Genomic DNA, 13,747 nt, shown 5'->3' with positions numbered 1-13,747 from the left:
TATCATAAATTTGAAATATTTTTGTTTCTACTTAACTTTCATTTTCAAAGTTTAGAAAATAACATTCATTATTTTCATATATTTATAAGATTACCTTTCATCTAATTTTTAAGTAGTTTACGCATTTATTATGACAGAAAAAAAAAGATAAAATATAATACCTTATAAGTATTTTCTTAAAATAACCTTAAACGACACCTTAAAAAAATAATGAAGCACCAGTATTTAAAAGTATATGTAAACGAATAGATATAAGTAGAATAAACTAAAACATCTCATCTCTTTGAAAAGTCTGGTAATTAATTTGAACTAAAATGCAGCAATCCGTGAAATTGAGATAATAATTTGAACTAAAATGTCCTACAAAGCAAATTTAAAAAGGTGAAGTCAATGAAAAGCAATATAAACCTTTTTATAGTTAAATAGTTTTTTTATGCCCAAATTTATAGTTAAACAGGACATAAAAGTTTATCATAACTTAATCGATTTATGTATTTGTGTAGTTTTACGTCATTTAGATCCCAGAATTTTGAAATAGCTTAATTTAGATTCTTGAATTTTGAAGTAGCTTAATTTGATGTTTATTTATGAAAACTTGAAATAATTTAGTAGCGACAAAATTTAACGGCAGAGACAGTATTATTTCAATTTTTTATTAATAAGAATCAAATTGATCAACTTCAAAATACAAAATCCTAAGTAACGCAAAAGTGCAAAAATACAAACCTCCAAATAAATTAAACCTCAATTTATCATGGAAGAAAATTCAGAAACAGTGTACAGATAAAACTACATGATAATAAGTGTACAGATAAAACTACATGATAATAGTGTTATTAATCAAATCGCAGAATGCAACACAAACAAACATCACACTGTATCACATTCACAAAAGAATAAAAAAATTGCACCTAACAAACCAGTCCTCAATTGAATCTTGCCTTAACCTACATGAGTAACAACCTTGTCTCATATTCACTCTCTAACTTTCACATCAATTGTATTGTACCCTTCTTGAAGTCACTCGATTTGCTGAGCCAGAATCCTGAGCATAGCTCCCACAATTCCAGTAGCTACCAACACTGCCTATGATGGCAATCTCATCTCTTTGTGATTTTCTTGGTGAACAAGAAGCTGAAAACTGCTTAAGCTCTTCAACTGATAATGCACCTAAAATAGGCCTATCTTCATGGCTCACCACAGTATTGGAGCCATGTGAGCTATTTCTCTCTGCATACGAACTCTTGCTAACAGGTGTAGTTTCTGATGAACCTAACCAATTTGAAAGGCTAGCATCAACTGCGATTTCCCGGTTCAACTTCTTGGGTGATTCAGCACCAAATGCAGGTCGGGACTCTTGCTTCAAAACCAAATTCTCCTTCTGAGACACCAATGGTGGTCCTCTTTTAGCCTTAACTGCTTTCCATTGAGTGAGGTTCTCCACAGGGTTTAGCACAGAATGAACATACACACTCCTATCTCGAACATTGGGGTTCAACCCAATTGACTTCACATCCTTATCGTACACTGGAATTGGACTTTCCACCTCTGCAACAACCTCTTGATTATCACCATTTCTTGAACTTGAGTACACTATTCCATCTTCAAAGTCTTCCCCCATTTCATCATATTCTTCTCCCATGTCACTATCACCATCATCATCCTCATCCTCATCAGTCAAATCACTATCCCAATACTCCATTGCTGCATCTTCATCATCACTACATGTGCAATTGTGGTACCTATGATCTGTTGGGTAAGACCCAGTTGAAGTAACCGAACTTTCTTCAGACTTTGTTTGGCTTAACGTTTCAACCGAAGGTCTTTCCTCTTCACTCTTCTCTGTTTGGAAATCAAAAACTTCATCTGGCTCGTACGTTTTCACATTGACATCAAAAGTCACTTTCTTTTTGGGGCTTGCGTTTAGCTTCTCCAGAGGTTTAGCCCTGCATCCCATACCCATTTATCTAAATCACAAACTTCAATTCCAAAACCAAGCATGCTTTCTTGTGAACTAAAGTAGAACATTACAAACTCAGTTAGTCAATTACTTACTGTACTTCTTGTGATGCAGTGCTATGTACCACCATTTGAGAGTAGTCCGGCACAGAACACACATTTGGTCGCTCCAACCTGTCTTTGGCATTTCGCTGCAACAACATTGAAAAGACTCAATGAGGTTAGAGAAACCTTCATCTATTAAGCTAGTTAGACCGAAGAATAAAAAGACAAAACCCACATATAATAGGAGGTGCAAGTGTAAAACTTAAAAAATAAAGTCTTTTCCGGGCAGTTTATGAGAAACCAAAGAAAAGGGTAACTAAATTAGATGAAAAAGATAGAAGCTTGAAGAAGAGAAGGTGAAGGGTTGGTTACATGTTGACGATGAGCCTTGCGCCTGGGTTTGGTGCTTGTGGAGGAACCAAAGCAATGAAGAAAGCAACCCATTGTGACGACAGATCTGTGTTCTTACTTTCTGAGGTTCACAACAACAATGCTAAGGCAAAGGGTTTGGTCTTCATGCCATGCCACCTTCCACTGTCCACAGACAATAGCAGAGGGAGTGGACAGTGTAACGCTCTCTCCATAAATATGTAGTAATAATAATTTGTTTTATTTGTTTATTATCAAAAAGAAAAAGTAGGAAGTGACCGTTGTGATGACAGGCTGTAATGTCTTAAGTACCACATCGAATGCAGTTTTATTTTGTTGTTTTCTGTGAACTGCCTCAGAGACACAGAAGTTGATCGTTTGGCTCAAGAATGTTGGAAAGTTAAAAAAGTAGTGATATGGTATTTATGATTAATAATCGTTAGACGCAATCTTTTCATTTTCGGGAATTTATTAGGTGATTTTGTACTAGATTTGGATTCTACTTAATGTAACCGCTATTCTTACTAACTGCAACTGTACTAGTAATGTAGAAGACTAAAATATCCTTTTTCATTATTGTGACACATTACCATTGTTCTCACCTCTGCTGCCGCCATTACAGAGGAAGAAGAGAAGAGAAAAAAAATCATTTGTGAAGGAAAACCTTATTTCAAAATGTATTTTATGTGTTTCAGACTCATTTAAGAAAATTTATTTTAAAAAAATTATTCCAGAAACTTTATTCTATAAAATTTAATTTGTTCCAACAATTCATTTCAGAATGCACTGCTTTAGTTTCGGAAAGCTTGTTGAAAAAAATTCTTTTCTGAAAATCCTTATCAAAGTTATGTTATAGAAAATTTTAAAAGCTTGTTTTTCGTAACTGGTAATCCAAGTCACTTTTATAAAGGATAAAAGTATGAGATGTTTTTTTTTTTATATATATATATAATCATATTATTAATACATACATATTCATTATCGGAATCCGTGATTAATATTGTTATGAATCTATATATGTATATATTTAATTATTCTCTCTTAAAATGTATAGATTAATATTATTCTTAACTGACCAAGTCGTCTAAATATAACCATTTATAAAAAAAAATAATTAATCATAATCCTAATCAACTGCTTAATTGAAAATTATTATAAACATTAACCCATGTGAATAGTAATCATTATAGTCAAACTATAACAATTTATCATGGCATGTTTTATTTTTTTTTAAAGCTAGTTAAATAACGGAATATATATATATATATATATATATATATATATATATATATATATATATATATCCAAAATTGGTTGTATAACCGGGTATAATTAAAATTAGGTAAACAAATGATTAGTTAATCGATTTTAACTAAACGACATTAGTAGAAACAAAGGTGTGATAGTGGCGGTTATGTTTATTAAATTTAGCTTTATTAACTTATTAAGCATAATTTTATATAATTTATAATAATATTTATTATTATGCAGTAAAATATGTTAATTTGAAAAACAAAAAATAATAAAAGTAGTGTACAAATAAAGATTGATATAATCAATTTAAAAGTTGCAACCACTGTGCTGTTTCTCTCAAAAATATCTGAGTTTTTTTTTTTTTAACTTATGAATTTTACTAAAACCTAGATTATATAATAAACAGTTATAATCTGACATCTTTATTATATGATCCTAAACGTATAACGTAAGAATTGTTCCTTAAATAATTCTTTTTGTGATAATACTTCTAACAAGATGCAGCTGCAATATGACATCTTTAGCATTTTTTATTTCTATATATTTTTCCTTAATAAGAAAATATGAACAAGTAGTGTTGATCTTCAACTCCAAACTATTTATTATTCATCTTAATATTGGATATAATGAACCCTCTAATGATATTTTATTTTATTTTATTATTATTAACTATGCATGCTTTTAGCCTTTGACGCCATGTACGTGGATGTATCCACAAAGAATAAATGCTTTCGGAAATTTCAATTTTCTTATTTCCGTCTCTAACTCGTTATTTTTTTTTTTATAATACAACTCGTTAAATTAAATAAAAAAAACTAATTATTTTACAAACAGGAAGGACCTACCTAAATTAAGAAGGAAGCATATTATTAGTAGAATTAGTAACTAATGACGGAAAGAGGACAAAATTAACATATGAAATGAAGAAGTTTTTATGATAGTTGATTTGTTTGACTTTTTGTATGATTAATTGATATAATTCAAAGTGCATGACAAAAAGAAGGCAACAAATATATGTGTTTCATATTTTGGATTTTAGCTAAGCAATTTTATGGTATATGAGTTTAAAATTGTAATAAAATTTAAATATTCCATCTTAAGTATATAAAATGGTGTTGATGAAAAGCTAAAAAGTTAACATACAGCATGATGGGAGTGGAAGAAGAAGAAAAAGGGTTTGCAGGTAGTAGAAGAGAGAAGGATTACACCCAAGATGGCACAGTGGACCTCAATGGTAAACCAGTTTTAAGATCAAATACTGGAAGCTGGAGAGCTTCTTCCTTCATTGTAGGTAAATGCAACCAATTTTTATTTTTAGACCCTTTTTCTACTCATTCCTTTACTTTACCATATTGTTACATTAATTTTAAAAATAATTTTAAACAACTCTTTAAAACCATAAATTCTTTCATTAAAGTCTGTAAACCTATTGACTTATTGTTGTTTAGTGTTTTAAACAATAACAAGTCCTACGTTTTTTAAATTAATATAACTGTGACCTTTTTTAAGAAAATTAGTATCTTATATTAATTTTTTTAACATCCAAAAAAAACATGACAATGTTCATACACTTTCAAAAACAAAATGACTATTATATGTTTGAAACAAGATGTGTTAAAAAGAGAGATTTTTTTTAAGAGTTTGTTTGTACAAATTGTTTTAGGATGATGAAGAGAGAAGTGAATGAGTTGTTGTGACAATGTGCTTACACCATTATGTTTGATAATCAATTGTAGGGTATGAAATGATTGAAAGAATGGCATACTATGGGATAGCATCAAACCTAGTATTGTATCTAACAAAGAAGCTTCATGAGGGCACTGTCAAATCTTCAAATCACGTGACCAACTGGGCTGGTGCAGTTTGGATCATGCCAGCTGCCGGAGCTTACATAGCCGATGCCTATCTTGGCCGATATTGGACTTTCGTTATAGCATCAGCCATTTACCTTCTGGTATATTGTCTTAAGATCTTGGATTGAAACTAATATCAATCCCTTATATGGGACTCACGTTGTCTTGTTAGTGTTATGAGTGTTATGAGTTTTAGATTATAACATATGTTGCATTTTAACATTATAAAGGGAAATGGTCTTGTATTTTTGGTTGCAGGGGATGTGTTTGTTGACGCTAGCAGTGTCACTACCAGGATTGAGACCACCAGCATGTGCTCCAGGAGTTGCAGACCAAGATTGCCCACAAGCATCCTCATTGCAAGTGGGAATTTTCTTCTTTGCCTTGTACATCATTGCAGCAGGCACAGGGGGGACCAAGCCCAACATTTCTACAATGGGAGCAGACCAATTTGACGAGTTTGAACCAAAAGAGAGGTCCCAAAAGCTTTCCTTCTACAATTGGTGGGTGTTCTATATTCTAATTGGAACCATTTCAGCCCAAACTCTCTTGGTTTACATACAAGACAGAGTTGGTTTTGGCCTTGGTTATGGGATCCCAACCATTGCTCTAGCCGTTTCAATATTCATGTTTCTGCTAGGAACTCCTCTTTATAGGCATAGATTACCCTCTGGCAGCCCTTTAACCAGAATGGTCCAGGTACTTGTGTCTGCACTGAGGAAGTGGAAGGTTCATGTCCCGGATGATTTAAATCAGCTACATGAGCTCAGCATGGAAGAGTATTATGCAAGTAAAGGGAGAACAAGAATTTATCACAGTTCTTCATTAAGGCTAGTAATCAAATTCCTCTTCAAATTGTATATTTCTTTTGTTTATTGTAACTTTTTTGACAAATGTGTGCAGATTCCTAGACAAAGCTGCAGTGAAGACAGGAGAAACATCACCATGGATGCTTTGTACTGTGACTCAAATTGAGGAAACCAAGCAAATGATGAAAATGGTTCCTATTTTGATCACTACGTGCATTCCAAGCACCATAATAGCTCAAACCACCACACTCTTCATCAGACAAGGCACCACACTAGACAGGAGAATGGGACCCCATTTTGAAATCCCTCCAGCATGTCTTATAGCTTTTGTGAACATCTTCATGCTGATAAGCGTTGTGATCTATGACCGTCTTTTCGTTCCTGCAATCCGGCACTACACCAAGAACCCCAGAGGGATCTCCTTGCTGCAGAGACTTGGAATTGGACTTGTGCTACATGTTATCATTATGCTCACTGCATGCTTTGTTGAGAGGAAGAGACTCAGTGTGGCAAGAGAAAATAACCTTTTAGGCCAGCTTGATAAAATTCCTCTAACCATTTTCATCCTCCTCCCTCAGTTTGCTTTTACAGGAATTGCCGACACCTTTGTTGATGTTGCCAAGTTGGAGTTCTTCTATGATCAAGCACCAGAAGCCATGAAAAGTTTGGGAACCTCATATTTCACAACCACCTTGAGCATTGGAAATTTTCTTAATAGTTTTCTGCTTTCAACTGTCGCTGATCTCACCCGCAAACATGGTCACAAGAGTTGGATTTTGGATAATCTAAATGCTTCCCGCTTAGATTATTATTATGCATTCTTGGCTCTTCTCAGTGCTATCAATTTCTTTTGCTTTGTGGCTGTTGCCAAATTTTACGTCTATAATGTTGATCAAACACAAATCAACAAGGACTTGGATATGAACACTACTTCACCTGAAGACAATACTGAAATAAGCCAAAGTACCACAACCAGATAACTGAAGGAATAAGGTGAGGAAACAAAGTGCGTGGTAGACTTGTATTTGTTATCAGTTACTTTCATTAATGGAAGAAGGACAAAGACAAATTCTTGAATATTTTGATACAGATCATCAATGAGAGATGGAGGAGAGAGTTAACTATCTATCTAAAATGGAACCCTTAAGTTAATTACATTTACAAAAGAGTTGTTTCTAATTACCATAATTTGTATTGTCATTACAAATCCTAAATTATAATGAATAACTTCAACAAAATAACTATTATATTAAAGAATAATTATAAGAAAAATTACTCTTGTGGACATAATATTGGTCACTAAAATTTGTTCCAAAGTAACAGGTATTATAAGGTTCATATCCATCAGATGTGACTCCCTTTTATCTGTTTATCATATCCTAGCTTATTTAACATTTCTGTTAATCATTTTGTTAGTTCGCATGTAGAAAACTATATAGCCGACAAATTTTCCTTTCAATCATCGAAAAAAATTACTATTTTAAGAACTCTGCCGTCAAACTTGTCTCCTTTTTTGCTTGAACTTGTGCAGTCTAAAACCAATCACATTGTTTTCCTGTATGAGAACATAATATTTATACCCTCATACATATAGATATATTTTATTTGATTATTACTAATAAACCTATAATCTAACATCATTGTTTAAAGCCGTGTAAACATATATATCTGGATGTATTTGCACAAAGAAAATGCTTTCGGCACCTAAATTTTTCTCAGTGTAGTTTCAGAGTCAAGTTGATAATATGAATGGCTCTAAGGAAATAAGAAGCATAAGACAGAGACACATAGGACATAATAATGCAATTGATTGGTGACTGAAAAGGGAGGAAAGCATATAAATACATTCAGTGAGAGCCACTTTAATGAACAGAATTTTTTTATGACATATGTAGCTCGTGGCTTTTGTGGCATGTCAATCTCGCGTTTACTTCTAAGATCCAACTGTACTAGATCGATAATTCAAAGGTGAAAAAAAAAACCATTAGAAAAGAAAGATAAGGAAAGTGTGAAAACAAGCGACAGTGAGTACAAACCAAATACATGTCGATTCCTTATTTTGGACTAAAGATTTCATTGTTAGTTAGCTCATGCAATTGGACAGTGTATAAAAGTTTGTTGAGAAAGCTAGAATTCTAAGATCAGATTCCCCGCCTCTGCTATATAAAAGGCTCGCGAGAGAGGCTCAAAGCCTTCCACACAAAGAGACAGAGGTGTAGTCCAAACTCATGGCAGTGATAGAAGAAAAAGGCCCTGCAAATGGGAACGAAGATTACACTCAAGATGGCACAGTAGACCTAAAGGGTAGACCCGTTTTGAGAACAGAGACGGGAAAATGGAAAGCTTGTTCCTTTATAGTTGGTAAATGATCCCAGTAGTGGCCTTAACATATCCATTCCTCTCTTTTTTTCGTATGATGAATTTTTATCACTTGTGAGCATGGGATATACCTGTTTTTTAATTTACAGGGTATGAAGTGTTTGAGAGGATGGCTTTCTACGGGATACAATCAAACCTAGTGATATATCTAACAAGGAAGCTCCATGAAGGCACTGTGAAATCTTCGAACGATGTTAGCAACTGGGTGGGTTCAGTGTGGATGATGCCACTGGCAGGAGCTTACATAGCAGATGCTTATCTTGGCAGATATAAAACTTTTATAATTGCCTCGTGTATTTATGTTGTGGTATGATATCTGACATTTATCTTACCTGTTAATGTAACATAGTAAACAAGAGTAGGAGTTGATAAACAATATTGGATCAACTTTGTGGTTTTGCATACATTATTGTGATTATGTTTACCTGTTTTTCCATATTCTTTGGCCATAGGGAATGTGTCTGTTGACACTGGCAGTTTCAGTACCAGCACTGAGGCCACCACAATGTGATGAAGGCGAGAATTGCCCAGAGGCATCGTCATTGCAATATGGTGTTTTCTTCTTGGCCCTTTATATCATTGCAGTAGGCACAGGAGGGACGAAGCCTAACATTTCGACCATGGGAGCAGACCAATTTGACGAGTTTGAACCCAAAGAGAGAAGATATAAGCTCTCCTTCTTCAATTGGTGGTTTTTTAGCATTTTCTTTGGCACCCTTTTCGCCAACACTTTCTTGGTTTTCATACAAGAACGTGTGGGTTGGACCATTGGATATGGCCTTCCCACCCTTGGCCTTGCTGTTTCAGTATTGGTGTTTCTGGGAGGAACTCCATTTTACAGACACAAACTGCCTTCAGGTAGCCCAATAACAAGGATGCTTCAGGTCTATGTTGCTGCTGTGAAAAAGTGGAAGCTACGTGTCCCAGATGATCCAAAAGAGCTACATGAACTGAGCATTGAACAGTATGCAAGTAGTGGGAGAAACAGAATTGATCGGAGCTCTTCATTGAGGTTAAAAAACCCATCTTTTTATCCTTTCAAAATTCAGTGTATTTTTCCATGTCACGTGAATCATTTGCACAATTCTCCCCGTTCTCTGCTTGCAGTTTTCTTGACAAGGCCTCTATAAAGAATGGTCAAACATCATCATGGAGACTTTGTACTGTGACACAAGTAGAGGAAACCAAGCAAATGACAAAACTGATTCCTGTTTTGCTGACAACGATTATCCCAAGCACCTTGATAGTTCAAGCGAGCACTCTCTTTGTCAAACAAGGCACCACTCTAGACAGGAGAATGGGACCCCATTTTCATATTCCCCCGGCATGCCTAAATGCATTTGTAACTATCGCCATGCTGATAACCGTTGTTCTATATGACCGTGTTTTTGTTCCTGTAATTCGGCGCTACACAAAGAACCCAAGGGGGATCACAATGCTGCAGAGACTTGGTATTGGGCTTGTGCTACATTGCATCATAATGGTGATTGCATGCTTTATTGAAAGAAAGAGACTGAGGGTGGCAAGAGAAAACCACCTCTTTCACGCGAAAGATACGATTCCTCTCACTATTTTCATTCTACTCCCTCAGTATGCTTTGGGAGGGGTTGCTGATAACTTTGTGGAAGTAGCCAAGATGGAGTTATTCTATGATCAAGCACCAGATGGCATGAAAAGTCTCGCAACATCATATTTCACAACCACCATAGGTATCGGAAGCTTTCTCAGCAGTTTTCTTCTGTCAACTGTTGCTGATATCACAAAGAGAAATGGCCACAGAGGTTGGATTTTGGACAATCTAAACATCTCCCGTTTAGATTACTATTATGCATTCATGGCCGTACTCAGCTTCCTCAACTTGCTCTGCTTTTTGGTTGTTGCCAAGTTCTTTGTCTATAATGTCGATGTAACACAAACCAAACCGAGCTTCGAGATGAACTCTGCATCGCCGCAGCCACAGAACAGTACTGGAGTAAACCAAAGTACCCCACAAACAGATGGCAAATTCTAGGGTGCTTTAGATTTAATCATTCAGATCTATCTTCCCGTGCTCTTTCTTCACTTAGCTTGTTCTTTGATGGTTTAAGAACATTAAAAAATAATGGGCATTTACACATCCATTATCACCGCTTAGAAAACTTGAGCATAAAGTAATAGGTAGGTATCTTAAAACAAAGCTTATTTGCTTCCTAGATAGGAAATGCAAGATATTTTTTGAGTTATGAAAAAATCTTTATAAAACACCAGGATGTGAGTCAAAGTATTGATCTTGAAAAAGTCTAAATGGTACCCAAAGTCGTAAAGATAAATCTTGGTGTTGGAAAGATCTAAGAAAATGGCTTTACAGAAAAAGTTGGTTTGATAATAATGTGCAATGGAAAATTGGTTCAAGAACTAGGATAATATTTTGGAAAGATAAATGGCTTGGTGATATGTCACTCATGCATTCGTACCCTAGACACTTTGCTTGGAAAGTAATGCTAAATAGAAAAAGGGGTTGTAATTTGGGAAATGATTTGTGTTATGTATGGAGAAAGTGTGAAAATAACTAGTCACTTTATTTTTTGAGTGTAAAATAGCAAGCATAATATGGAATATGTGTGATGTTTGGGTAGGATTCAGTACTGTCTACCATCATCAAGTAAGGACATACTTCAAATAATTCTACCTAATGAAATGAAGTAAAAAAGGAAACATGATTTGGAGGAGGATGTGGATAGTCATTATATGGTGCAATGGAATAATAGAAATGACATTATATTTAGAAATAGGAGGACTGATGTAGAGGAAATATTCTGTATGACCCAAATCAAATTATGAGGATGGATAAGGAGTAAAAATTAAAAAATTATATTCTCATACTTCGATTAATACTTTGACCTTGTATAATACATCAAAACACTAGTGTGAATCCCAAGATTATAGTAGTCACAAAGAGAAAAACACTATACATATACATATACATAAATAGGGACATTTATATATGGTTTTCAGGTAGGTACTTTGTCTTTATTTTGGATACAATATAATGAACATCACATGTAAGACAAAGCCACTAAATAGAAGATAAAGTGATCAACAGTTAACCCCTGACTCGGGCTATTTAGTCTGGAGGTTTTTTCTTTTCTTTTCTTTTTTGCAGATGAAACTTGATTGTGAGGAAAAAGGGATGAAGAAAGGATCTTAAAAAAGCAAAGCTGCTGATCACTAACATAAAACAGAACTAAAGGAAATATAATGTTGCAATAAACTTTAGCTACAACTAACAATAGGATGTTGGAGTGTACAACTCAGTGGCCTTTAATGGAATTCACTTTCTCTAAAGTTGTCACCCATTTTTTTATGTTGGGTTAATTTTTAATATGTTCATATGCACAAAAAAAAGCTAATAAAATAAGGTTATCAAACTCGATTATTTACATAAACTCGTGAGAGTAGAGTAAATCTGACTCCTAAATTTATAGGAGTTTATTTCAGATAAAAAAAATTATATAAATAATATTTTAATTTAAATACGTCTATAAAATTATATAACTTTAAATAATTAAAATTTATAAATATATTGTTCATAAAAATAAATATTGTAAAACATAAATATTTGGATTATTGTCATTAATTTTGATATATTTCATTAAATATATAATAAAAAAAAATTGTAGCAATGCCAAGGACTTAGGATTTATTGTTTAGAAAAACATTAGGTTTTATTATTTAGAAAAACAATTTCTTTTACCTATTAAAAACCAAAAGAGTGTTCAGCTCACCACTTTGTTAGAAAAAATAACTTCACTCAACAGTGAGTGTCAAAGTTGGATGGAGGCGAGATTAGTATACACGGCGATGAAGGTGACGGTAGACTCAACGGCAAGCACAAAACAGATATAACGACAACAATGAACAAAGTACGGTTGAAGCATGAACGGAATGCGATCGAGCACACATGACATCAACTTAAACGAGGCGAGGAGATGGCAATGGCCATGGAGAGAGACAGAGGGGCATAAGAGATAGTGACAATCAGGTCAGAAAACCCTAAACCCCAAATGACCTCATTTTTCTTAATTTTTTATCCCTTTTAAACTCGCAGAATTGTTCCAAACTTGCGATTCTACAAAATTCTATTGATTTTACATTCTATTCTACCGGCTTTAGCAGAAAACGAGTTTACTTCCGAGTTAACTCGGAAGCCATGTATGGAAACTTAAATTCGTATGAATTTAGAGTTAATTCGAAAGTTTGATAATCATATCTACATTAATATTTTATCCCTTTTAAACTCGCAGAATTGTTCTAAACTTGCGATTCTACAAGATTCTATTGATTTTACATTCTATTCTACCAGCTTTAGCAGAAAACGAGTTTACTTCCGAGTTAACTCAGAAGCCATGTATGGAAACTTAAATTCGTATGAATTTAGAGTTAATTCGAAAGTTTAATAATCATATCTAATTAATCATTTGATTCAATATTTTGTATTCTCGTCTTTTATTTAATGTATGTATCAAAAATAGACTAAAAGAATATAAGAGAAAAGGATATTTTGATATTAAATATAGAAGTTTTAATCATACTTATAAATACTTAAAACCAAAACAATATAAATATGTATGAAGATTAGAGCATTCTGAACACTTCAAAATATGTGTGTATGCTATTAAGTCTAAAACAGAGAGTAGTATGTTAGAAAACCTCTTTCAACTGTACCTAGGTTTGTATCTAACAGCTCTCTTATGTAGAAAACCATAATAAAAAAATACTTTAAGCCCTTCAAATTATATTTTTTTTGTGTTAATCTTAAACATATATATAAAATATATAAGTAATTAAAATAAAAGTTGTTTCATATATCATACTTCTTATATATCTTTTATATTTCCAAAACCTCTAAAAATTCGACTATATATAAAATGTTTCCAAACCGAGTGATAAAACCATGTTAAACATGTTTATAAAGGCAGTTCGTTTTTGTCCTTATTCACTTCTACATTAGTTTGGGTCATTGCAGATGAAAAACACGTCAATTTAGATTGATTTGACACACGACTACTTAAAACACAATACATTATTATTCATCTAGAC

General features: G+C 33.6%; 3 protein-coding genes across 3 annotated transcripts; 2 read left to right on the top strand and 1 right to left on the bottom strand.

Annotated features, from left to right (window-relative positions):
- Nucleotides 1-733: 733 nt before the first annotated feature.
- On the bottom strand, nucleotides 734-2,577 carry LOC106757165. Its single transcript, XM_014639774.2, has 3 exons — nucleotides 2,377-2,577; nucleotides 2,056-2,150; nucleotides 734-1,946 (listed from the first exon to the last, which is right to left on the bottom strand). Exons 1-3 carry the CDS (start codon nucleotides 2,446-2,448, stop codon nucleotides 995-997), a joined length of 1,119 nt encoding a protein of 372 aa, XP_014495260.1. The 5' UTR covers nucleotides 2,449-2,577; the 3' UTR covers nucleotides 734-994.
- Nucleotides 2,578-4,773: 2,196 nt separating this feature from the next.
- On the top strand, nucleotides 4,774-7,336 carry LOC106757529 (protein NRT1/ PTR FAMILY 5.2-like). Its single transcript, XM_014640199.2, has 4 exons — nucleotides 4,774-4,918; nucleotides 5,364-5,581; nucleotides 5,739-6,310; nucleotides 6,384-7,336. The coding sequence occupies exons 1-4, from the start codon at nucleotides 4,774-4,776 to the stop codon at nucleotides 7,267-7,269; spliced, it is 1,821 nt and encodes a 606-aa protein (XP_014495685.1). The 3' UTR covers nucleotides 7,270-7,336.
- Nucleotides 7,337-8,504: 1,168 nt separating this feature from the next.
- Nucleotides 8,505-10,752, top strand: LOC106756881 (protein NRT1/ PTR FAMILY 5.2-like). Its single transcript, XM_014639481.2, has 4 exons — nucleotides 8,505-8,650; nucleotides 8,758-8,975; nucleotides 9,121-9,680; nucleotides 9,776-10,752. Exons 1-4 carry the CDS (start codon nucleotides 8,518-8,520, stop codon nucleotides 10,677-10,679), a joined length of 1,815 nt encoding a protein of 604 aa, XP_014494967.1. The 5' UTR covers nucleotides 8,505-8,517; the 3' UTR covers nucleotides 10,680-10,752.
- The last annotated feature ends 2,995 nt before the right edge of the window (nucleotides 10,753-13,747 follow it).

This window comes from Vigna radiata, chromosome 3 (genome assembly GCF_000741045.1).
Source record: "Vigna radiata var. radiata cultivar VC1973A chromosome 3, Vradiata_ver6, whole genome shotgun sequence".
Lineage (NCBI taxonomy): Eukaryota > Viridiplantae > Streptophyta > Magnoliopsida > Fabales > Fabaceae > Vigna > Vigna radiata.
This window is presented reverse-complemented; position numbering and strand designations above follow the sequence as displayed.